General features: G+C 35.8%; 2 protein-coding genes across 4 annotated transcripts; both read left to right on the top strand.

Moving 5' to 3' along the window:
- Positions 1 to 1,929: 1,929 nt before the first annotated feature.
- Positions 1,930 to 10,989, top strand: LOC130744641 (E3 ubiquitin protein ligase RIN2-like). Of its 2 annotated transcripts, none has more exons than XM_057596808.1 (13): positions 1,930 to 2,056; positions 2,554 to 3,005; positions 3,911 to 3,988; positions 4,624 to 4,710; positions 4,824 to 4,945; positions 5,284 to 5,380; positions 5,494 to 5,599; positions 7,042 to 7,199; positions 7,317 to 7,454; positions 7,539 to 7,606; positions 7,691 to 7,921; positions 8,749 to 9,127; positions 10,544 to 10,989. In XM_057596808.1, exons 2-13 carry the CDS (start codon positions 2,754 to 2,756, stop codon positions 10,598 to 10,600), a joined length of 1,773 nt encoding a protein of 590 aa, XP_057452791.1. In that variant the 5' UTR covers positions 1,930 to 2,056; positions 2,554 to 2,753; the 3' UTR covers positions 10,601 to 10,989. The 2 variants fall into 2 exon arrangements, with proteins under 2 accessions (XP_057452791.1, XP_057452792.1); XM_057596809.1 differs by having other exon boundaries at positions 1,948 to 2,051.
- Positions 10,990 to 13,674: 2,685 nt separating this feature from the next.
- Positions 13,675 to 26,723, top strand: LOC130745726 (probable cellulose synthase A catalytic subunit 3 [UDP-forming]). 2 transcript variants are annotated; one of them, XM_057598094.1, is made up of 13 exons: positions 13,675 to 13,882; positions 14,100 to 14,292; positions 17,056 to 17,168; positions 17,857 to 18,110; positions 18,966 to 19,232; positions 19,662 to 20,007; positions 20,224 to 20,361; positions 20,605 to 20,730; positions 23,576 to 23,788; positions 23,893 to 24,172; positions 24,467 to 24,669; positions 25,064 to 25,414; positions 25,871 to 26,723. In XM_057598094.1, exons 1-13 carry the CDS (start codon positions 13,802 to 13,804, stop codon positions 26,453 to 26,455), a joined length of 3,150 nt encoding a protein of 1,049 aa, XP_057454077.1. In that variant the 5' UTR covers positions 13,675 to 13,801; the 3' UTR covers positions 26,456 to 26,723. The 2 variants fall into 2 exon arrangements, with proteins under 2 accessions (XP_057454077.1, XP_057454076.1); XM_057598093.1 differs by having other exon boundaries at positions 13,676 to 13,882; positions 14,097 to 14,292.
- The last annotated feature ends 475 nt before the right edge of the window (positions 26,724 to 27,198 follow it).

Genomic DNA, 27,198 nt, shown 5'->3' with positions numbered 1-27,198 from the left:
ATATTATAATTAAATTGTATACCTCATTTTTTTTACATTCGAAAGATAAACTACTTTGGACTCAAAATGTTGTAGCTTCCACTCACAAGTCGAATCAAGCAAAGTACGATAGGTGATCAATCTAAGATATAACATGAAGATCAAGAGGAAACCACTAAATCATAAACAAGAAACAGTGGTAAGAGTTAGAGACATAAGAGTTGGGTGGGATGAAGGGTCTAGAGTTCGAATCCTGATGAGAACTAATTTGCTAACATTAGCGACAACTAACATTTGCCTATAAAAAAACATGTTTTATATTTAATAGAATCACATAGAGAGCATAAGTATCATACAACTACATCAAATCCCAACAAAAAAGATACTAGCTTTCCATTTTCATGGATAGCTTTACAAATAGTGATGAAGAATGAGAAGAACCGAAACTGTCGTGATGTCTCGTCGCCGAATTTAATACCCCAAGCTTTTATATTGAGTTGTCACGTGTCTGGCCGCTAGGTGCTCATATTTAGGCGTTGAACAACCAGTTACTCCAAAGGTCGGTTTGTTAAACCGCCTTAAGCGCGGGGCGGCCTCTGCAAGCCATTGAGTGCCCAACACACCTTCAAACCTCATTTTTCATGCCAAATCTTGCCCTTTTCCTTGAATCTTCATTTTCTACATGACCCCATTTTGGGATGACTTTGAATTTCCTTGAGTTTAAGCTTCCATCCTACATCAAAATTAGGGGATTAAATATGATTTCTATACAATATCTATCATAAAACTAAGTATATATCAAATTAATCGATTGGGAGATGAAACGATCAGTAATTCAAGCATAAATGTCAAATAAGTGCCAAAAAAGATATCCAAGTATACTTAAAAATGACACTCATCAGTATCTATCAGAGTTTCGACAACGATGTATTATACCTTGGCTGGAATTGGGGGATTTTAATGAGATTTGCTCTCTGTCATAAATGGTGGGTGGCGACTTCTCAAGGTTAAGAGCTACGAATATGCTGGATATGATGAATGTATGTAATTTCATTGACTTGGAGTTTACAAGATCGAAATTTACTTGGGGACGACATGTGAATTGATGACGAACCATGGTCAAACGACTAGATAAGGTTATGTGGCATATTGGCATGATAGTTGCTTTTTAGTGAGGCTTATGTTGAATATTTGGCTCCACGTGGAGATCATGCTTGTCGTCCATTTCGTTTCCAAGCGACATGAGAAACACATTCTTCATTCGAGGCGTTGGTGGGCCGAACTTAGGGAAGACATGCCAACACCTTCTCCGGTAAGCTTCAACAAGTTAAGGAAGGAGCCACTGATTTAAAAAAGAAAGTTTTAAGAGTATTCATACGCGGAAGCGTCAAGTGGAGTAGTGCCTATAAGGGGTCTAGAAGGAGCTCGATTGGCATGACACCGAGGCTCTGCATCGGCTGGAGCAAAACCTACATAAGGAATATAGCGATATTTTGTACTAGGAGATGTTGTGGTATCAAAAGTCTCTGGAGAATTAGGTCAAGTTCGGGGATCACAACACAATTCCTTCTCATTCAACCCGTTGTGCGGAGAAAGAGAAATAAAATTCGTGGCTCTTTGAGGATGATGGGAGCTGATGTATAGGCCCTCCAGTACTATATGAGGAGGCGAAGAGTTTTTTCACTAACTTGTTTGCTATTGATGTATAGATCCAAATGAATTATATCACGGAGAACAAAACGCCCACCATTTCCTTGCATGAGAGAGATCAATCACTGAATGACGCAATTTATCTTTCCGATGTATGGTTTCACCAACACTTGATAATTTATTTATTATTCGCACCTTAATTTTTTCCTAGTACTTTATAATAATTTTTATTTTTTACAAAGTAACTAACTATCTTACCTTACTTAAATTAAATTCCCGCAAATTTTTTGACCCAATATATATAGTCTCTCTTTTTCTTTTTCTTTCTCTTTCTACCTAAATTCTCTCTCCCTTCTGTCTTTGCGTTGATTCTGATTGCAGAAACCCCCAACCCTGCCTCCTCCACCCACCTCCTAGATCGAGTCAGGTTCTTTTCAATTTCAATTCCTATTTTTTCTCAAACTTTGGTTATGCATTTCTTATTTTCGAGTCAAAAATATTTCATTTTTTAGGGCTCCTCGATCACCCTTTGAATTTGTTGATTGATTTGGGTTTGTTGGGTTTTCTTCCAAATTTTCAATCTTTTTCGGAGTATGGTTCTAGGGCTATCTTCAATTTGAACTGGGTCAGTTGAAATTTCGTTGATGCGTGGATGGATTTTGTGTTGGGGGAGAATTTGGGATTGTATCAAATTTGGGTGTTAATGTTACAGAATAAAAGATGGAAATTCACATGTGCTAACTCTGGTTGCTGCATTTGAATTTGATTAGTAGCTGCAAAATTGAAAATTGAAATTGCCTTTTCATTTTGGTTGTTTAAACTAGTGAGTTGTTGTGGGGAGTTTTCATTTTTGAATTTTGCTGACTAGTTTTTTTATTGGTAGCATTTAAATGATCACTTGTTCTTTCTTTCTTTCTCTGTCAGGGTGTCCTATTTCATTTGGAGACCTGAGATGGTAAATAGGTGACCGTATGATGGTGGCGTTTTAAGCTGATTTTATCAACTTTGCCCTCTGGTTCCATTGGATTTTGAACCATTTTAATGATGGGCAAAGGAAGACAGTAGTTTAAGTCAGATGAAAATCCAGAAGATTGGTTTTGGTAGAGAGGCTGAAGTTATTACTAATGGCTTTGAGGATTATAGCGGTTTCAGCGGTTTCAACAGTGTTAAGTTTTGTGGGTCTGCAGTTTTGCACAGACTTGTCATTAGATAAACTTAGATCAGATGGACTAATTGGCTGGAATTTAACTCAATTTGACAACGCCAGCCATGACGTTGAGCTTGACGTTGAGGTACCTTTGGGTCTTTATACCACCATAGGGCTGCTGGCTAATTGCCTGATCAATATATTTGTCCTTCTCAATCTTTGTCTCAAGGTGAGTTTGTTGTATTAAAGTATTTATGGATCATGGAAATGTGTTTTGTTATTTGTGATGGTTTGTATGTTCAGTACTTCTCATGCTTTATTAGCAGAGTTTCTCCTGCTTCATTTCAAACTAGGATAGAGGGTGAAACAAGTAGCTTTAAAATGGCTAGGGGCTCGAGTGGGATTAATTTTTTTTTAGGGGGAAGGAGTGAGAGGGGCTGTGAGTTGATATAAGAATAAGATTATAATGTTCCTGAAAATTATGATGGTGTTATTATTTGGGCCACCCGTTGTTGTTCCCACGTTCCAGTCTGTTCAATCCTGGACGTGAGGGGGTGTGTTAGAAGTCCCACATTGCCTAGAGATAAGGCCAATCAAGTGTTTATAAGGGTTGTGCAAACCTCAACTCTTGAGCTAGCTTTTGTGGTTGAGTATAGGCCTACCAATTTCTTATATGGTATCAGAGCCTATCCTAGATCCATTTGTTGTTTGTTGTGGAGACCTCCCATTATTGGGCCACCCGTTGTTGTTGATCCCACGTTCCAGGTTGTTCAGTCCTGGACGTGAGGGGGTGTGTTAGAAGTCCCACATTGGCTAGAGATAGAGCATAAATAGCCTTTATAAGGGTAGTGCAAACCTTAACTCTTGAGCTAGCTTTTGGGTTGAGTATAGGCCCCCTAATTTCTGATAGTTATTATCAGTTGTTTTTATTGCCTGCTTACAAGCTTTTTTTCTTCAGAAAGGGGTTACAATTACAGTTTTCACACTATTTAATGGATGGTTTTTCTCTCTCTTTATTTAAGTAATCTAGTAGGCTAGGGTGTCCATGATTTTGTCCACGGCAGTATAGATAATTTTTCCCGTTTGTCGGTTAATATTGTTCTTGCCATTTATGGTCTTTCTAATCACTTGCAGGCCGTGTTCTTCACAGAGTTGTATCCCTCTGAAACTCGTAAACTGATTGAACGTCTCATTAATTATGTCATTTACAAGGTTAGTGCTTTTCTGTATGTGGTTAGTGCTTAGCAAAGTGGTTGTTTCTCTAAAATTATTGTTGAATCTAGATAGTGATACCGTATGGTTAGGAGCTACTGCATTGATTACACATCGCTCTTTCTTTTCTTCTTTTGAAGAAAGATTTTTCTTTTTTGGTTGATATGTTTGTTTGGTGTTTGGAAATTGCTCATAAGATCTGTGTTTAAGTAAGATCTATTAATCTAGTATACATAATCACTTTCAGTCTTCCTTAGACATTTGCATTATGAAATCTGTGATTCAATGGTTCATAGTGTGACAAATATAACCATAAGTGGCTGAGGATAGCTGCTGTGTATGATTTTTCTCTTGCTAGCCAATTTGACATGCAAGGATACTGGATACCAAGGGAAACTTCTTTTTTGTTTTGGCATTATCTGCTTCAAATATCCACTTTTCATGATTGCATAACGGCAAAGCTTGTTGACATTATGAAATTATCTATATTGTTTGTTACTTTGTTTTGACTTAGTTATGGCATTTCTGAGCAGCCGGTTTATAAATTTAAATGTAATTTAGGAACCTGTGAAATGCTCATATGTCATAAATCAACACTACTCAATTACTATTTATTTGTGATGGTGGACGAGCAGGGGACGTTTCTACCACTGATTGTGCCACCAACAATTTATCAGGCAGGTCTTTGGTCAACTTGGCTGATTGTGCTTTGTTCTTTTAAGGTATATATTATACTAAACAAGAACATATGGGATAATTGTGTTGATATTTGCTGTACCTTGACAAAACTAATGTTCATTAACATGTTCTGGCACATGGTTTACATATTGTGTAGATGTTTCAAGCTCTAGCTAGAGATCGCTTAGATCGGCTAAATGCATCTCCATCTGCTACACCCTGGACATATCTTCGTGTATATTCAGCACTGCTATTCATTTTCTTGGTTGATGTTCTCTGGTACGGTCATTCATTATTTTCTTCAATTCTGGAATAGTACCCCGTTCATGTTATTATACTATTGTTATGATCATTATTACAATAGAGTAGATTCCTCTAGTATGTTAGCAAATCGTAGTTAATCCTTTAGTTACATGTTGCATTTAATTTAATTGATATGTAAATGATAGCCAAGAGTCTAGAATTTATGCTTTTCCTGTATAAGTTCATGGTATAATCAATCTGCGCTGGAGTACCTGTTTAGATTTAATTTTCAAAAAGGCTGAAACAATCACTACCACTATTGTCATTTTATAGCTTTGGAATGCTTCTGACACTTCCTTTTTTTATGCTTGTAGGATAAGGCTTTGTCTGGCGACATATACAACACATGCGTCCTCTATGTTTCTGTTACTATTCTTTGAGCCTTTGAGTATTGCTTTTGAGACCCTACAGGTATTTAGAGTGCATCTTTGCAGATTCGAGACAATCATATCATATGGTCAAATTCCAATGAGGAAGTAATGCCTGGTTTAATGGTATTGTTTTCTGTGTGATATGAATTGTAGGCCATTTTGATACATGGATTTCAGTTGCTTGACATATGGCTTCATCATTCAGCTTGCCACAGCAGTGATTGCCGAATGCCTAAATTGCTTGATACATTAACCACAGGTAGTTTGGACAAAAAATCTGTTGTCGAGTGTGTTAATACCTCATCAATACGATTGGGGTACTAATAATATGTATCTGTGTTTATATATATATATATATATATATATATATATATATACACTATATAGGGGATGTATCTATATATATTATCTCTACTTTCCTCCTTGGATGCTTGCTTTATTTTGGTGGTTCGCAATGCTGATGTTATCTTCTGAACTATATGTCCTTTCTTTTATAAAATAAATTAGCATTCTTTTGATCAGCTTGTCTGCATGAGAATACAAACCTTGGTTTCTTCAATATGATTTGATTACATGGAAATGTAGAAGCCTGGTTTCATTATTCTAGTTTCCTGGAGGCATCTATTTGCTCACTGGTGGTTGTTTTGGCTTTTGAGAATGGTGGGTGTTTAACATATGTTTATGGTATGTTAGAGGATAAAAATGGGAAAAGGAAATAGGCTGGTACGTGTGCACGAGAGGTATTAGAATTTGGGAGGCCTAACTCTACCCGAAAAGCTAGCTTAGAGATGAGAATTGTCTTCCCAAATTCTAAGATGATATAGGCCTATCCTAGATCCATTTATTGGAAACTACCCATATATGGGCCACCCACATATGTTCATTCTTACAATCCCACGCTCCAGATGTCCAGTCCTGGGCATGAGGGGGTGTGTTGAGAAGTCCCACATTGACTAGAGATATGACCAAGATAGCCCTTATATATGGGAAGGCAATCCTCACCTCTAACCTAGCTTTCAGGGTAGAGTTCGGCTTCCCAAATTCTAATAAGAGGAGAGGAAGAAGTACTTTTATGAGTAAAAAGGAAGCGGTGAAGGGAGAATGTAACAGATTGTTCATGTGGCAGCAGGGTACTGGAGAGGAAAATTCTCCAATGATGAGAGTAAAATAACAAGAATAAGGAGGAGGGGGAAGAGAGTGTGGGAAGCTAAACAGAACTTTGGAGAGTGTTTGATGGCTATGGCCAGGGAGGGCATAGTGTGGTTTCAGCCCAGATTGATCTTTTATCATGTTCAATTTGTTAAGTTTTTTGTTCATTGTGTTCTATTTGTGCTACTAACCAGAACTTGGTCTTTGTAAAGGGTTGTTATCATCGAGTTCCAATACATTTCCAATTTAATTCCATTATCTATCATTGAATTATGTAGACAGTGATATGCTGTAACACCACTTTCTCATTCAACTTACTTTTTTCAGATTCCGAGTACCTAGGTTCTTTCTATTTTTTTATTGTTGTTTCTGTCAGTATAAATAGCTAATATTGCTGAAACAATGTGATTACTGTGAAGTTGTTTTGTTTCTTTCTTTTTTTTTTTTTGCTTTTTTTGGCGTCTTGATAAGTGGTAACCTGCTTATTAACTTCTCCTGTGTTTTTCTGTAAAACCTTAATTTGTGCTTCCTTATTAAATGGGGTAACTGCAGGTTCGTTATTGGAATGGAAGGGAATTCTTATCCGGAACTTGGGTTTTTTCCTTGACATGGCAACTTTTCTTATGGCGCTTGGTCATTACTTGTATATATGGCGGCTGCATGGCATGGCTTTCCATCTCGTAGATGCAGTGCTATTTCTGAATATACGTGTAAATATTTGTGTCAATCTTTCATTGTTAATTCTGTGTGAATTTCACCATTCATAGAGATTTAAAAAGTTTTTTGCATATTCTGCTACTTGTACTCATTGATGGTGCTTTGAGCAGGCATTGCTTAGTGCGATAATAAACCGCGTAAAAGGCTTTATCAAGCTAAGGATAGCTCTGGGAACACTTCATGCAGCTCTTCCCGATGCAACAACTGAAGAGCTAAGAACATATGATGATGAATGTGCTATATGTAGAGTATGCTAGCTTGCCACTCTGTCTTTCTTGTTGATTGTGGTGATGATGTACTTTAGAATAATATTTCAATTATGCTTATGGCAGGAGTCCATGGCTAAGGCTAAAAAGCTAAACTGTAATCACCTCTTCCATCTTGCATGTTTGAGATCTTGGTATGGTTTTGATTTATGGATTTTTATCCTTTTCTATTTGGGTTAGTTTTAGTGAGATACTTTTGGTTGCTAAATTGATTCTAGGTTGGATCAAGGCCTGACCGAGATATACACTTGTCCAACATGCCGAAAGCCACTTTTTGCAGGCCGGCCTGAAAATGAAACAAACTCTAGTGCGGGAGTAATATCTAGTGATGAGCAACTTGCACGCCAAATGAGTGCAGGATTTGATCGGCCAAACCCTGCCAGACATACCGTGCCTGCAGGATTCTATCAAAATCAGACACTGAACAACGCCGAAGGTGTTCCTCTAAGGTTCAATCTTCACACTCCATTCTTCATGGTCTTCTGTCTCTTATTTTTTTTCTTTTGGCTGTTATTTATTTGTTGGAATTGTAATTTTGAACAATTATTAAGTACAAGAACAGGATACAAAGTCATCCTAGCTCAGTGATCAACTAAACAAAAAAATACAAGAGCAGGAAAGTATAAGCTCAATTGAGCTCCTCAACCTCACAGTAATACCCCATAAAGAGACACATTTAAATACGAGCTGAAATCCTTGAGGAAGCCAAGAAAACAGCTCCTTCGATAAAAAGGTTCTTGGAATAAATTTTCTACTGGAGATCTAGCAACTTCGTTTGCTTCATTGATAAATTCCACAATGTTGTAAAAGGACAGTGCTTCAGTGCCTTTTGTATTTCTTCCTTTTACCTAAACCTCTGAAATAGATATACCGAAAGTATTCAAGAGACTGGTGAAACCCAGTGCAAGAAAAAAATTTGAAGTGACAAATATTAAGTTGGAGACCATCTCTCAATGTGGAAAATAGATTACTTTTTGGCTCTGAACTCTGATACTAGCTGTGTATGCCTGATCTAAAACTATATATTTGCATAAAATAAAGAGGGAGTAGGGGGTAGGGAGATACTTCTTTGTTCTACTGTCTTTCTCTTTGAAGAAGACTTGTTTTTTATCGGAACACTCACCTTTTTTTTATCGGAACACTCACCTTTTTTTTTTTACTTTTTTATTGAGAACGTTATTAGCTTATTATTGCAATAAAATATACGGTTTTATTATATTTTATGTATTAATGCATTCTTTTTTGCTAATTTTTCCTGTTTTTTTTTTTAATCTAGGGGTCCAGGGCTGGACTCAGGTTGGTTGCATTCTTGGCCAAATCAAGGTATTGATGGAGCTGGTCCATCTACTGCTATCAGAACAGTTGGACTGGGAAGAGTTCAAATGATGATGAGGCATCTTGCATCTGTTGGAGAAACTTATGCTCAGACTGCCTTTGAAGATACTGCTTGGAACCTCTGGCCTATTAATCCCTCTCAGGCTTCTGCAAGTGGTTCAACCATTCCTTCCACTGGTGGAAGATTGCCAGGAGGAACTGGTAGTTTACATATAAGGACGCCTTCACGTTCGGCAAGTGATAATACAGCAAATTTACTTGCTATGGCCGACACTGTTCGGGAGGTCCTACCTCATATTCCAGATGACATAATATTCCAGGTATCTTTCGGATCTTTTGCATTATATAATGTGCCTTGGTCCAAAATAGTTTCCATCTTTTGTAATAAAATTCACACCTTCCTCACCTCTCTCTGGCCTGCTTTCATGTTTCAAGTCAGCTACAAAAGTATCTTCCATGTTTATTCCATTCGGTCTCATCGTTGTTGCTCACGTGAGACATTAACCTACTGCCTTCCCTTTGTTTATCCTCACATATATTCCAGTATGAGGAGAATATCTTTACTCTGTTACAAACCCATCAACTTTGCTTAATCATGCCTGTAACACACAGTTAAGGAACTTGTTCAGATAATAGACCTTTAAAACTTCCTTAATGTCTAAACTATTCCCCAATTCTGTCAATGAGATATAATTGCACTACTGTAGTGAGACAGACATGTGTTTACTATTTCTGACACACGTCTTCATCAGAAGTCTTTTTTAACCTCTTGAGGGTAAAATAGGTTGGCTATAAATAAGATAATAAAAATATAATGCTGAAAATTGTCATCATTCAGTTTTGTACAATTGCTTGCTGTTCAACATTCTAACATTAAAGTCTCCCAACCTGCTCTACCAAAAGCAGTCATGTAACCGTTGGCACTCAGACACATTTAGCCTCTCATTCTTCAGAATTACAGTGCATATTATGGCACTGTATAGCACATCTAAACAGCTGAATCAGTTCACTACAATCCTTGAAACAATATAAATCTTTACTGATAATATACGCTAAAGCATAGTGTACTTCTGTTATCTCACCCAAATGAGCATGTGGAGATAAAAACCTATAGGCCTTATTATTTACTGGATCTTTGTCTTTGGTTAGAAAGATATTGAGAGAATTTATTATGTAGAGTTTCATGGGTGGCAAGGGTAAGACGGAGAAATCAGAGTGGGTTTGAGAAGGTTGTAGGTGATTGGGGTTATTGGAAATGGCAAAGTTTCAGAAGATCTCGGTGAGGACTTTGATTTTGTTTGGGTGTTGGACTTTCATAGAGTGCTGATGAATAAAGCTCTGGTGGAGCTTCAACGTTGGCACCCTGGGCAATGTGTGGACATTTTTTTTGTCCCTTTTTATCTGAATTTAATTTTTTACCTGTTAATGAATTTGCTTCTTTGATTTTTTTGGGGGAACTGTTAGTAACTCATGATTGGAGGATGCCTTATCTATTAGTTAGCAAGTGGAGATCCTTTAGGGGATTGCCATCAAATACTTTGATAGGCTTTGGTTGGAAGGTTCTGATTCCAAGATTCAAAAGGTTTTAAGGCTTTATTTCTGTAGTTGATGGGGTGTCTTTGCAATCAACCAATAGTTTAAGTTATTTACTTTTTCTTGGTCTTTAACTTTTATCATGGAGATTGCTGCTTGATGCACATAAGGTGATAGAATCTGAGGCGTTTTGATTACTGCAGGACTTGCAACAAACAAATTCTGTCACCGTTACTGTGAATAATCTTCTCCAAATGTGACGTATTAAGGTAATATTTTGCATATCAAGGGTTATGAAAAATCAAGGACGTAGAGCTGCAATTGTCCTTGGAAAGGCATAGGTTACATTTTATGTATATAGAGTCAGCACATTTAATCTGTTGTACTCAACAAGAAAGATAGCAGAAAATATAGGCTTTTTCTTTCTCTTTCTGTTCCTCTTGAATCTGTAGTAAAATAAATGTGGTATATGTTTCCAAGTTGAGCCGGTTCCTTTCTGTTGTTCCATTTCAATTGTAATTTTGAAGTTTGAATCTGCTGCTCCCTCAAAATATGCTGTAATTTTAATTTTCTCTCCATTTTGTGAGACTGTGAGAGGTACCTCAAAGTTTGAGGTATCAATTATCTTCAAATGATTCAATTTGGGCCATGTAGGATCTGACTTGAATGTGTCCAATAAACTCATATACATGTCCAAATGTCAGGGATAGGGGTCTCTATTATGGTGTGATTAGTAGATCAGCATAGAAGCTGTATTCATAGTTGATGCTACAGAGCTCACCCACACCCTCTTAATAGCAAATTGTCACAATAAGTGAGTATTTTTTTTTTCTGAAAAGGAATATTATGTTCTCTTCATGGATTAGTATTCTACTAGTTTCATATTTCATTAGTTAAATTAAGGCCTAATTGTACTTTTAGTCCTTGAAGTAACACAATTGTTTCATTGTGGTCCCTTTTTTTTAAAGTGAGCTATTTGGACTTAAAAAAAACGTAATTGTTTGATTTTCATCCTTCCACTAAGTTTTTATCCAAAATCTAATGTTGTTTGTCTAATTAGCCTTTCTATTCGCACAGTTTCTTCTAATTGCACCCTCATTTCTTCTATTTGCACCCCTATTTGCACCACCTTCCCTTGTTTCTCCCAATTGCACTCGCATTGAAGACACATTAGTAATTAAAATTAATAAAAAAGAAAATAAATAAAACAAATTAATTAAAATTGAAATAACCCTAAACAATATTTTTTAATCCATAAATTAAATCTCTGTTGAACAAATCCAGAATTAAATCTGAAACAACTACATAACTAATTTTTTTTCAAATCATTTTTTTTCAACCCTTCTTCATCTTTCTCTCTGTTCATCACAACACCACCACCCTACCACCACAACACGTTGTACGACCACCACCCTTCTTCATCAAACCTAGATCTCATGCAAAGCGCCCTCCGGTTACCGCCGTCGAGATCAAGTGAAGTACCGTCATTGTAGAAAGTGAAACTTCGTCGTTGTTGTTGAAGGAGGGCACAATCGACTAGAAACCTCTCTTTGTCACCATCTCCCCAGAAAACATAATCGAAGGTCATTGATCTGGGTTGATCTGGTGTTGTTGATCATCGATTTGATTTTGACTTGAATGAGTGTTGCTGATGCTCGCTGGTCATTGATCGGGTTCGAAGGAGGGTTTTGCGGTGGAGAGGAGTAGAACGCGGTGGAGAAGCGAAGCACCGCCGCAAAAATGCATGACCCCATCGTTTTCTTTCATATATGCTTCAAACCAAAGTGGAGATGACTCATTTGTTTCCTTTCACTCCCCATCAAGCTGTTGATGTCGAATCCTTTCACCATCAAGGGCATCCTCGAGTCCCTCTCTGGCTTCGAGGTCGAAAAGGGAGAAATGTGTGAGGTTATGTCTGTTGGGTTTCAAAAAGCAATAGGTTTGCAGAGGGAGGGAAGTGAAGATCTGGGATTGTTGTTTTGTTTGTTGAATCTCTCATTTCGTCTCTAAATCTCTCATTTCCCATATTCTTATGTGTTTTCTTGTTCTATGCATTCAACATTCGACATATACACATTCAACAATTGAATCATTCAGCATACAAAGTTTAGTATCAACAAAGTAAAAATCCAGAATCAGTAATGTAAACATTAGAATATTCTGAACAATCAACCATCCAGAAAACATAAGTTAATCTTTTCACAAATAGTTTTGAATTTATCTTCAGGTAAGACTTTTTTGAAAATATCAGCTCATTGATGATCAGTGTCAAAAAATTCTGAACACACATAACCTTTTTGAACATGATCTTTAATGAAATGGTTACTAATTTTAATATGTTTTTCTCTTGAATGATGAATATAGTTATTGGTGAAATTAGTAGCACTTGTATTATCATACATAATAGAAATACATCTTTCAAATATATTATAATCTCTTAGTTAATTAATGATGCTTTACCCATAATACTTGTTTACTGCAGCTTCCTCTAATAACAATGTATTCAACTTCTGTTGAAAGTGCAATAATGTTTTGCCTTCTACTGAGCCACGAGATCATATTGTTTTCAAGGCATTGGCATTCTGTACTAGTGCTTTTTCTTTTCAACTCTATCTCTAGTAAAATCAACATCACAGTATTGTTTCAACCTTTTGTTGCTTAGCTTGAATACTTCAGAAAAAGATTAATACCATTACCAACAAACTATCTAACAATTCTCTTTCCAACATTTATGTGCCATTCTTTAGGAGCATATTGAAATCTAACACGTAAGCAAACACTGAAGTGAATTTGTGCGTATTATTTGGGAAAGGTATATATAACAATAAGTTAATATGGAAGCCATTCATTAATAATTGTACCCTATAATGGAAGACTTAAAAAAACCAAACTATGGATTATAGCGTGACTTATGTTATGAATATTATTTTCTTCACATTACAAGCAAACGCAGTGGACTCACCAATGATGTCGCTAATGCTGTTTTACTCAATGGATCTACAAGTCCTAAATATAATAGACAATGACACAGAGCTATATCCACAAGACATGTGTAAAGACCCTTTCACTTTTTGCTTATTACATGATGACGCATAAGCTTTGTTGGCGGAGTTATAAATGAACATAACAAAAACAAAAAGGTTTAAGAAGCAAATGTGTCAATTGGGCGGAGAAAGAGAGAGGGATATTCAAGAAGAAGAGTGAGAGATGAAATAAAAAAGAAGAAAAGAATAATGATTAATTCGGTTAATATATAATTAATTAGTTGTAAACTTTTTGTTCTGTTTTTTTGGTTGAAAAGGAATAACATTGCTTCTCTGTTTCTCAAGTAAAGTGCATTTATATCTTCCTTGAGTTGAAAGGCAAAGGATTTATAAATATGGTGCAAAGGAAGTGTGTGATAAAATTAGAAATGTTAAGGTATAGCTAGTGTTACATGTGATCATATCCATCAGCACCAAATGGAGACCAATTTGGGGTTAGTTGCAGGTTCTCACAACAGCAATGAATTCATTATCATACGTCAAGATGGAGACTTTGCTGTAAGTAACCAAGTATAATCATCTCTTATACAAAGTGGTATTATAAGCATATATTGGTGGACACGAGATTTCTGGTGAAACTAGTAACACATGCAATTTGTGGTTGTTTTTTACTGTCACAAAGCAGAATTATTTTTCTCTTTTTTCATAATGACATACAATTTGAGAATTGACAATAACATGTTGCGTGTTGGTTTTTTTGGGTGTGGTGCAGCAGAGAGAGTTCCAAGAGTTACATTGTCAAATATGTCAACTATGTGGAGATGACATAGAAGTTAATGCAGATGGTGATCTCTTTGTGGCCTGCAATGAGTGTGGCTTTCCTGTTTGTAGAAACTGTTATGAGTATGAACGCAGGGAAGGGAGTAAAATCTGTCCACAATGCAAAACCAGATTTAAGCGTCTCAAGGGTAAGTACAATATATAAGTATATTAATCATTGTAATTAGAGCCGAAAGCATTTATAATTAAACCCCTAATGTCAAAAGTTCAATTCTTAGGAGACGTACTCTAAGGAACATCTTTAACCTTTACCACCACACCCGAGTCGAATGTGATTGTCTCAATAGAGGACATTGATGGTTAAACCATAAAAATTGAAGACACTTTTTTCCATCTCTAAAAAAAAAATACATAATAACTAGATGGTAACCCGCGCGGTTGCGCGGGCAAATATTGACTTGGTAATATTTTAAGTCTTGATGACAATAAAAAGAATGAAGTTTAGGGTATTAAATTTTGAATAATAATATCAACGTCTTGTATAATTTTGATTTGTTAGATGAAATCATGCAATCTTTGTAATGTATATAGACTACGTGAAAAGTTCATTATTGATAAGATCAAGTTAGTGAAGATGTTCCTTTTGATTGCCTTCCATCTACAAAAAGTTTGTGTTCATCCTCACAAAATGCTTTAATTGTATGTGTGTTACTTAAGCCAAAATGATATAAAATCAAAACTCGATCAACTAAAACCTTTAGTTTTTTCTTTTTTGAAACATTTAGTTAGTCAAACACAAAAATTTACAAATAAGAAGTCCCCCAGCCGAAAGTGTCTACTCCAAGTTAAACAACTAATATATATATATATATATATATATATATATGCGCTATATATATATATATATATATGCGCGCAAGTAGTGAGCTCCAAGGAATTTTGTGGATATGTATATGCATTGTTAACAACTAATATTTACAACTTAAGTCTTTGTGATACTCCAACATGCATAAAACTATTTAAGAGGTATCCAACCTTGTCTTACCTGTGACTGAATAGGTACTTAAAATAATTTTTTGTTCTTCATGAGGCAAAGGTCATTTCACGCACTTGAATGATAAAACTTCTTTAGAGAAAGTTATTAAGACCCAGTAATGATCATTTTCACGCGGAGGTGGAATTAGTACATAATAGACCAATCCAGCTTGCCTACCGGTCTTCAAGTACTTACTGATTGACAACTTATTCACGAATCACAGCTCTCAAACCCATTACAATTGAAGTGCATGAAAAGAAACATATATAAATCATTAGTAGCGATCTAACCAACAAATGACATTTAGCTTTAATGGAATCAAATTTGTTTGTCTTTGTCAATTAATCAAGAATTTACAAAAAGTACATCACATGTTTAGAAATTATTCTATAATTGTTATGGAAGCTCGAATGAATTTTGGAAAGAAACTATAACTGTCATAATTTATTATGCATTGTTCATTTCTGATATTGACAGTTGTATTTTTTTCCTTTCACATTTGTTTATAGTTGATCACCACAACAAATTCAACTTAAAAAGATAATCTAATCATGTGACAATCTTCATAGATATATGCATCCAGATAGCTAGTTGTAATGACAAAAGAGCGAAATCGCATAAGCATACTTGCATGATCCACTCTAGTCTATTATGCATACGACACACCACAAAAGTACTTTTTTCATAAAATTTCTTTCTTGTTTTTAAGTTTAGATAAAAGGAAACTAAAAACTAATGTGAAGAATGAAGAAAAATCATTGCAGAGGAAACAAACAAACCCGAGGGTAAAACCTTTAACAATAACTTTTCCTTCAACAATAAGGTCTTCATAACTTCTATGGGAACAACTGAAAAAGCCAAACAACACGCAACAATTTGTTTGTTACAATTAACAATTGAATTTGTAACCATAGAAAATAAATTATTGCCGAGGGGGCGGTTGGAGTCCTTGATGTTCTGATTTTCGTTGGTTTGTCAAAGTATCCAAGGAAACATAAATTACGCCATTGGGAATAAAGCATGATGCGTTTGAGTGGCTGCTACTTTTCAAGTGAACCTCCAGGAATTAGAGACATTACTTTCCAAGTGAACCTCTATCATTTTTTGTGATGAAGTTGAATTATCATTCCAAGGAAAAAATTCAACAGAAAATGCCTTTAGTCATATTTTTATATGCTTTTCATTTTCATTTCCTCGCATTAAGTTAAGCGTTTCAAGTGGCAGCGGGTATGTCAAGTAGAAAATAGAAAATTAAATGAAATACAAAGAGAGGTGTGTCAAAGGGAACTGATACTTGAGAGAGGCAAAAGGTTTTGAATGCATAGAGTGTGACATGTCAGCAAAAATACATATGTGGCAAGGAAGGAATAGCTGAATTGTCATTCTAATACTGTGCGCTTCACAATTCCTATATTATAATAGATAGATAGATAGATTGTTAGAATTTGGATTATGATAACTCTACCTTAAAAACTAATTCAGAAGTGAAGATCGCCCTTCCATTATATTATGTACCAGTACTTCATTAGTCATATATCTCTAACCAATGTACAACATACCATTATAGAACTTGAATTAAATCTAATTCTATTCTGAAAAAGGTGTGACTTATATTTCATTTGTGATATCTCTAATCAACTTGAAATTTAGCATTCATCAACAAAAAAACCAGTTCATAAGGGTTAACTCAGGCAGTAAGAGTTAAGAGACATAAGAGTAGAGTTAAGGGGCATAAGAGTTTGACGGGGAAATGAAGGGTGAAGGAGTCTAAGTTCAAACGTGAAGAAACTACTAACATCACTAACAACTAACATTTGCTCATAAAAAATCCAAAATTCAATTAACCAAGGAAGTGTTAATGATAAGTATACCCCATTTGTTTCTCTACTGACCGGATGTATGTTGAGTTTGGAAGGGTGTGCTAGAGTTGATGGGGATGAAGAGGAGGATGGCATTGATGACTTGGAGAATGAATTCAATTTTGAAGGACCAAATAAACTAGATATGAAGATCTCCATGCCGCCTGAGGTAACTAATGCTTTATCTTTCCTTCTTCTTTCTTTCTTTCCTAAATTCCTCCCACATTCTTTTCACAACCAAACTCAGTGTAAGTGGCTGTAAGGAAAATGAATAATTTTGTTCACGGAAGTTTTAGTTAATTAAAAATACATTTTCTAATTATTATTTCATTTGTAATTTTAATTATAAAAATGACACATTTTCTATTTTAAAAGTTGTTTAGAGAAAACCGTGAAAACAACTTTTTATTATTTCACGGTTTCCTATATAAAAATACAATTTTGAAAGTGAAAAAAGTGACATTTTTATAATCGAAATAAAAAACAAAGACAAAAAATTAAAAAAAAGTAGACTTTTTTAAACATTTCCCTACTTTACCCGTAGTTATTACACTTATCTACAACTTATTTTTTATTCATCTCTCTTATCTCCACCATGTTAACTCATGTCTCATGTCGCTTCATTTTTCATTGTTCTCTTCTTATCTCCCTGTGCAAAATATTTGTAGAAAATGTTAATTAGTATGAAATTATGAATGGAATTAATCTTGCTTAATTTGTAAGAACTCATAGCCATAGGTTAATGTTAAATCTCCACGTAGCCATGACATAAAGAAAAAGGAAAAAATCATTTTGTTCTAGATTGTTATGTATTATCTTTTGCATGCATGCATGATCCAACACACCTACTGGAGAAGGATGACGAAATATCTGAAGATCATCATGCTATAGTTCCTTCTAGTTCAAGCATGGGCAAGGACATAATTACACTGCAAGCAAGACCTATGGATCCTTCTAAGGACCTGGCTGCTTATGGCTATGGAAGTATTGCTTGGAAAGAGAGGATGGAGATATGGAAGCAAAGACAGGGTAAACTCGGTAATATGAGAAAAGAAAAAGAAAATGAAGACATGGACAAGGTCATTGATGATGAAATAATTGAATTTCCTCTGTAAGTGCCTCCCTAAATTTTCTTAGCATTAAGTAAAAATTATGGGTCTGTTTGTGACTGCTTAAAAGAAAGTGCTTTTGAAGTTGAATGAAAAGTTGATTCTATTTTTAGGATTTTTTTTAAACGCAAATTAATTTATGTTTGTTTACACATATAAAAAGTGTTTTCATTTTAAAAAGTGATTTTAATTTGTTTGGATATGAAAACATAAGTGTTTTTCTTACATAAAATTACATTTAAGGACATCAAAAACACATTTGATGAATATGTTTGGTTGATTTAAAGATTTGTTAAGGATAAGACTCTAAAACCGAAATCAGGTAACCTTAAAACCCTCTTAAACCATAATTGATTTTTTTTTCTAAAGCTACTGAAATTAGCTTAAAGAAATAATTAGATTTATTTTCCAAATTTGAATTTTTATCAAAAGCATACACAAACAGCCCTATATGTTAATATTCCATTTGGATCCTGAGATTAGCAATTTGTGTTGCTTTAGTAGTTGTAAGTGTGCACAAATAAGTCACCGGATGTGTAACTTTTTCATAAATTTATCTTTTTATTTATTTGATTCTTCCATGAACTATATAGTTAACAATATGTAATGGATTAGTTAATGTGGCACACAAGTGTCACAATAAGTGACATGTGTTACCTACTTGACAAAAAAAAAACAGGATTTGTAAAGAAGTTAATAGACTGGAGTATATGATCCCAGGGGCAGGGACCAAATTAGCATATCACAACACAACTTGTGATCACTTTCAGGACAAATTGCATATTAACTAAGTGAATATTGCTATAAAGATTATTTATATTTTCTTATGGGATTGTATCTTTTCTTTTTATTCTCAGAATGGATGAAGCAAGACAACCACTGTCAAGAAAGTTGCCTATTCCATCCAGTCAAATTAACCCTTACCGTTTGATCATAATAATTAGACTCGTTGTTCTTGGGTTCTTCTTCCACTACAGAATTAAGCACCCAGTAGACAATGCCTATGCTTTGTGGTTTGTGTCAGTAATATGTGAGATGTGGTTCACCCTTTCATGGATTCTAGACCAGCTCCCCAAGTGGCTTCCTGTCACAAGGGAAACCTACCTGGACAGGCTTTCCTTGAGGCAAGTAATCTACAAACTTTGGTTGTGTTGAAATATAATGTGCCCTTGAGTGTTTCTCATTCTCGATTAAAAACAAACATAAGTTTGTAACTGCTTCACTCGGTCTTTTTTAATTGACATGACAATATTTCATTGGTGAGACAACAAATTGAGACACCATTAGTGACAGAAGATGTTGATCTGTATTGGAATTTTTTATCTCCTAATTGTGTCTCAATTTCTTGTCTCCCTAATGACATATTGACATAATAATTAAAAACAACCAAGTTAAATGTGTAGCTGCCTTACTCATGTCATTTTTTAATGGATATGACAATTTCATTGGTGGGACAGGAAATTCAGACATGCTGATATATATATATATATACTTTTGCCCTTTATTGTGTTTTCTTTTCAAGTTTATGAATAATTTTTTACCTGTTCATATAGGTATGAAAAGGAAGGCCAACCTTCACAACTTTCTCCAATTGATATATTTGTGACTAGTGTTGATCCACTAAAAGAACCTCCTCTAGTGACAGCAAACACAGTTCTTTCAATTCTAGCTGTAGATTATCCTGCTGAAAAGGTTTCATGTTATGTATCTGATGATGGAGCAGCAATATTAACATTTGAGGCTTTATCTGAAACTTCTGAATTTGCAAGGAAATGGGTTCCTTTCTGTAAGAAGTTCAGCATTGAGCCAAGGGCTCCTGAATGGTACTTTGCTGAGAAAATTAACTATCTAACAGATAAGGTGCAACCATCATTTGTGAAAGAGAGAAGAGCAATGAAGGTAAAGATGCTTCCATCCCTTGGTTTATCATCGATAACCCTAATCGAGCTAGGAACATCCACATCCTGGTGGAGCTTCCAGCGGGGAAATTTTTCATACACAACACTCAAATTCGAGATATTGTTTAAGGAAAATCTACCGTTTGAACAATCACCCGTTGGTAAAAATTCACATAATATGCAAAAGAACTAAAAATTTGTTTCCATTGTAATGCAGAGAGAATATGAAGAGTTCAGAGTTCGAATTAATTCTCTGGTTGCAAAGGCTAGGAAAGTTCCAGAAGAAGGGTGGACAATGCAAGATGGAACACCATGGCCTGGAGACAATGTTCGTGATCATCCAGGAATGATACAGGTTAGTTTGTAATAAAGAACATATCATCATATCTATTTTATTTTTGCAAAAATCACATCATATATATTGCATGTTAGGACCAACTTATTTTTCGGAGAATCAATTCAGGCACCTAAAAATTACTCACATAAACTTCTCGGCATAATAGAGCTTGACCTCATATTCAAATATATAAAGATTTCCAAATATGCAATAGGCAATTTTTGCATAACTTTATGATGGTCCATCTCAATCATTCATCAGGTTTTTTTAGGAGAAAGTGGGGGGTGTGACATGGATGGAAATGAATTGCCACGCCTGGTATATGTTTCTAGAGAAATGAGGCCTAAATTCAATCACCAAACAAAGGCAGGAGCACTCAATGCATTGGTAAGTAAGTTTTTAGGCTCTCAATTTTCCATCAGATTCGATTTTGGTCTCTATCATCTAATTTTTATGGTTTTAGTCCCTATTTTTAAATGTAACTTTGATTTCAGTCACCGATTTATAATCTATATATATATATATATGTGTGTGTGTAAAGCACACTTGAGTTTTTTCATTAAATACAAAAGCAAAACTCAAGTGTTGCATTGTATTAAAAGCAGCAAAACAAACAAAAAACTTTGTAATAAATATGTTAAACAATAATAAACTTAAAATTGAAAATATATATATTGTAAAAACTATTCAACTACTTATAATAAATAACAACATCCATATACTTAAAATTTTTTTCGAAAGAAGAAAATATATTAATGAGGAAATAGACATGAAATACACCGGTTAGCAAAAGTAAAAACAGCTCCAAAAAATATAGCACCCAACCCAATCTACCCAAAGCCTATACAAACCAACTAAAAGCCCTTACAAATACTAGAAAAACCCACCAAAAGCCAAGCAACTCCCAAGCTCCCGCCAACACCCAAGAAACTCCTTTGCTAAAACTAAAAACTAAAACTACTTACGCGCCATGATTTGAGCTGCAATCATGCTGTGGGCCGTTTCGTCTGTGTAATCGTAAACCATACCTAAGCGTTTCCCCATCAGAATAGCGCTCCGCGCCCGAGTCATGACACTGTAGGGCTCCGACAGCTCCCCTGGCAACACCAATAGCTCTCTCCCAGACCTCGTCTCCGTCTCCGCAGTGCCGCTAACTTCTAATTCAACCCGAGAAGAGCTTTCAGACCGGCTTTGCAACTTGTTTCCTGCTAGCACAACCTTCTTAGGTCTACCCCGACCCCTCGGAGTTTTCAGAACCATAGTGAGAGGTTGCTCAGAAGGACCAACAAGCACATCTACAGCCACATGGGGAAACTCCAAAGGGGGAGAGGGGGGAGCACCAGAGGAGTCATGGCCAACATCAGAAATAGAGTACCTGCAAACAGAAAGTTCAGGGAAAAGCACCATGGGAGATAAATCAGAAATCACCAAGTCTCCTCTATCAAGCCCAAGAAGCATCAAGTCTTCATCCTCTGAGAACTGCAGCACTTCTCTGCGAGCAGCACCAACAGCCTCCATCACCAAACCCTGGTACCCGTGCACCTCCAAACCATGTCGGGGAAACCTTGCCATAGACACCGAAAGAGCCGCATCCCCCAAGCGGAACCCATTGAGGAAGTCAATGGCCTTCGACGCCACCTCCAGGGAAGCAAACCTCACGAACCCAAACCGGAACAGTCTTCCGATTTTCCTCTGTCTTTGAACAAAAACATTAACAACCCTGCCAAATTGAGCAAACAACCCACGAATCTGGTAATAGTCGGTGCGGTCTGGAATTCCATCGACAAAGAGAGTGAAGATGGAGGGAAGAATCGAGTTCTTCCAGTCTGAGACGCCTCCTCTGCTAGACGCTGGGTCCTTGAGCGGTCCGATCATCTTTCTCCAGTTCGAATCACCGCCGGGATTCCCTGTAATGCCGCCGTCTTGAGAACCTTCCTCCTTCCTCCATTCTGGGTCGCGATTCCTACTTGCCTTGAACGGAGGTTCTGTCGTCCTCCTCTGGTACGAGTCGCCTTTGGGATGAGAGCCTTTCGATTTCAAGGGCGTTGAACCATCTCTGTCCGTCGCCGCTCCCCCGCCTTCGCCGTCGTCGTCCTCGGAAGTAGCAGTAGGGAGAGAAGTGCTGCCACCAGCAGCAGGGCATGAAACCCTAGCAGAGAACAAAATTTACTTGAGTTTTGTATTTCATAAATATTAAAAATAAATTCAATAAGAAAATAATATTTATTAACAAATAATTTTGGGAAGAAAGAGACAAAAATATTTCAACATTAAACTTTCATTAGCACACTTTTCATAAATTTTCAACTGAAAGTACTACTTTCCAGGCCAAAACATGAAAGAAAGAGATAAATACCACTTTATAAAAGTCTTTTTTCTTTTATAAAAGATTTTACACAAACACAGACTAAATTATTCAACTCTAATTATATATTTTCATACTTTTTCTTATTATTGAGAGTGCATTACTATTGGAACATATTATCACCAAATGAACTGGAAATAATTTCTATTAAAGCACAACATAAAACATGTGCTTTAATATACTAAAACATTAGTGTACATTTCATTACATTTATCATATTTTTAATTATCTACTGTTGAATAAATTTTTTTATATTACATATATTATTGTTACAAATAATAGACACATAACTTAATACAAATCCGTGCGTTACCCGTGCAACGCACGGGTTTAATTTCTAGTATTTCACTATTAATCGGTGATGTGGCTAACAAAGAGTCACATTACCATTACCACTTTTCTATGTTACCTATTTTGCTTCCAAATCAAATCAATGACTAACTCTTTTATGAAAAAGAAATTTCAGCTATCATTTCTCAATCCTAAGAAATTGTTTTATTAAAATTGCTAGCTATCACATTTGACTTGGAAGTAATATAGGTCATATAAGTTTAGTTTGGACACGTGGCAATGGTTACATAGCCCTTTATTAGCCACATCATCAGATAACAGTGACATTATAATATGGTGACTGAAACCAAAGTTATTAGTAAAAATAGGATCAAATCAAAACCATACAAAATTAGCTGGTAGGGATCAAGACCAAATTTGAGTATAAAATGAGGAACTAAACATATTCATGTGAAAAAAAAGAGGGTGACAAGAAACTAGATGAAGTTCTCCTTCGTTTTTAGTTGATGATGCAAGGAACATTAGGGCTTCAGACTTTCTGATATATTTCCTTGTTGAACATATACTATCAAACAGGTCAGAGTGTCAGCTGTGCTTTCCAACTCACCTTTTTTGTTGAACTTGGATTATGACAATTACATCAACAATAGCAAGGCAATAAGAGAAGCAATGTGTTTCATGATGGATCCATTATTAGGAAAAAAGGTCTGCTATGTTCAGTTTTCTCAGAGATTTGATGGCACTGACAGCAATGATCAACATGCATATCAAACAAGTACATTTTTTGATGTATGAAAATTCTTCTCATACTCTCAAAAAGAAAACAACTTACTCAATGTTTTATTTTTCCTTCTAAATGGAAATTATATTAAGCTAACTCTCTTCCCTTTCAGATTAACATGAAAGGTTTGGATGGTATCCAAGGACCTACATTTGTTGGGATAGGGTGTGTGTTCAGAAGGCAAGCACTTTATGGTTTTGATGCTCCAAGAAAAAAGAAGCCTCCAACCAAGACATGCAATTGCTGGTCCAAGTGTTGTTGTGGATGGTGTTGTATGGGAAAGAGGAAGAAGAAGTTGAAAAAATCTAAGGTAGAGACAATGGAGACCAGTCACAGAAAAGTACATTCTGAAGCATCACTAGCTGAAAAGTCTATTGAACTTAGCACTAAAGGTAAAATTTTCACATCTAGTCTTCATAAGCATTGTACATATATAATGGTTATTTTTAGTTAAAAATCCTAGGAGAAATACTTTTACTTCTCAAAAAATAATTTTGTTCTTGAGGGAAGAAAATGTTAGGTTCTGAGACTTGTATCAAATTCCAATGATGTCATGCTTATTTGATAATCTCTCATACTTCATTGTGTAAATAAAGATGCCTTTAATAGGCTTATGAAGTAGGAATCCGGTTGATTTTGTAAGTATATCACTCATCTTATCTAAACTTTTAATGCCTTGAATTTAGGCCTTGAAGATGAAACTTTGGCTCCAATCTCAAATCAGAAGTTTGTCAGAAAATTTGGACAGTCTCCTATTTTCATTGCATCCACTCAATTGGTGGATTGTGATGATGGGACACTAAAACATGGAAGCCTTGCTTCTCAACTTACTGAAGCCATACATGTCATTAGCTATGGCTATGAAGCAAAAACAGAATGGGGAAAAGAGGTAACAAAATCCTTTACATCATTATCCTCTTCTAAAACCCTTCTTAATTACTGTTTTGTAAAACAGTTTTTAGTCAGAAAAGAAGAAACACTTATTTGATATGAAGTTTTTCACAAGTAACTTGTTCTTAAAAACAGTTCTCATTTTCAATTTAAAAGTTAAAATCCCACGTATCTGATAGGATTTTCTGTTACTTTTTTTAGTTTTTAAATTGTAGGCTTTTAGCCTTTAGATAACATCTCATTCGAACAATTTTTTTCTTTAATTTTTTTGGAAAACAGATTTTAAAAGTTGTTTCTGCAAAAAAAAATCAGAAAACTTAGAAGGAAATCAATCTTCTTGCTCATGTTGTAACCATGGACTCACCTCTATAAAAATTATTTTAATCACTCAGGTGGGGTGGATCTATGGTTCGGTTACAGAAAATACTTTGACAGGCTTCAAAATGCATTGCCATGGATGGAGATCTATATTTTGCATTCCTGGAAGACCTGCATTTAAAGTATCTTCCCCGGGAAACCTTTCTAATGGTCTGCAACAAGTCTTTCAATGGGCCCTTGGATCCATTGAAATATTCATGAGTAAACATTGCCCTCTTTGGCATGGATACAGAGGAGGACTAAAGTGGTTAGGGCGCATTTCTTACATAAATGCTACAGTATATCCATTGACATCAATTCCTTTGGTGGCATATTGTACCCTTCCTGCAGTTTGCTTGCTTACTGAGAAGTTTATTGTTCCTGAGGTATGAAGTTTTTTATGTCCAAAAGACCTGTTCACTTTCTTAATTTCTCATTATGATTGGAAGTTAGGAACCTTGGACATAGTTAGAGTCATATAGAGTGAATTGTAGTGTTAAGAAGTCTCACATTGATTTGACTTATGGCTAAGTAAGTTACTAAGTCCTTATAAAGATACAGCTACTCCAAACTCAAATTCAAAGATGGTATTAGAGTCTATTCTAGATTCATTTATTAAGCCACCCATAATTAGGTCACCCGCCCACACAGTCTTGCAAATTTCACGGTTCATATGTCCAACCTTGGGTGTAAGAGGGAGTGTTGAGAGATCTCACATTGAGTAAAGATATGACTAAATAAGTTCTTATGCCTAATCCAAATTGTAAGATGTAGAAACACCACTTCTATTGCTGTGGTGCTCTAAAAAACGTCTATGCTTATCAATATTATTGGCATTGCAGCTAAGTAAAGCAGGTGGCATGTGGTTTGTGTCTCTTTTCATGTGCATTTTCGCAACGAGTATGCTAGAGATGCGATGGAGTGGAGCTACTGTTGGGGAATGGTGGAGAAATGAGCAGTTTTGGGTGATTGGAGGGGTATCAGCACATTTATATGCTGTGTTTGCAGGGCTGTTCAAATCCTTGACAGGAGTAAATATAAACTTCATTGTGACACCAAAAGTAGATGATGACAAGGAGCATTCTGAGATGTTTGCTTTGAAGTTTACCACTTTGCTAATCATACCAACAACATTGCTGATACTAAACATAATTGCTGTAGTTGCTGGAGTCTCTCATGCAATAAATAATGGCATTGCATCATGGGGGCCTCTACTTGGGAAACTCTTGTTTTCCCTTTTGGTGATTCTTCATTTGTATCCATTTCTCAAAGGAATGACAGGTAGGCATAACAGGACTCCCACTATTGTTCTTGTTTGGTCAATCTTACTTGCCTCTTTCTTCTCAGTCTTGTGGGTGAGAATTGATCCATTCACCCCCAAGTCAGAGGGTCCAATTCTGGAGGAATGCGGATTGGACTGCAAATAGTTACAAAGTTTGACAAACCAAAGTGGCTTACATGCATGGATGATAATTAATAGTGATAGAGAAAACTAGCATTTGTTTGGTTGTGGGCTATAGTGAAGATTGTTTGGCTTGTTGCCCCCTTTTAACTTATACTAGTTTTTTCTGCTTTAGTCATATCCTGATTTCTAATGGGTCCTAATGTGAGTTAGAAGAACATTTTGTACACAAGTCAGGTGCTTACATGGTTTTTCTTTTCTATAAAAGAGGGCACGATGTAGAATTTACAGAACATTGTCCTATTTGTTAGAACAACAACCTGTATACTAGAAGAATACTAGAGGGAGAAACAGACAATCGCAAGCAATGAAGAACACAAGAGATTTGTTCACACCGTTCGGCTGGCATACCTTTGCGACTACAGAGCAGATGCTAGACCTAGTTACAGAGTAATCAGTGGCGGAGCCAGGATTTTCGTGGAGCCTGGGCAAGGTTAAATTTAAGCTTAGCTGCTCACACCTGATGTCTGACCTAGGTTTTAAATTGCGGTTGCAGGTACTGCAGTTGCAGGCATTGCGGCTATTACGACGTGATTACGTGAATAACCTGTTGCAATGACAAATATGTCACCTTCTCAATTAAACACTCACCTTAAACATATAGGTACACTCCATAGTAATAAGGTTCGTCGTACCAAATTAAAACTTAAAAGACGGTGTCAATAGATTTGAGATAAAATAAAAAGTTATTTTCTTAACTATAGTATC

Source organism: Lotus japonicus, chromosome 3, assembly GCF_012489685.1.
Source record: "Lotus japonicus ecotype B-129 chromosome 3, LjGifu_v1.2".
NCBI lineage: Eukaryota > Viridiplantae > Streptophyta > Magnoliopsida > Fabales > Fabaceae > Lotus > Lotus japonicus.
The sequence above is the reverse complement of the archived record's forward strand: the minus strand, read 5'-3'. Positions and strand labels throughout refer to the sequence as shown.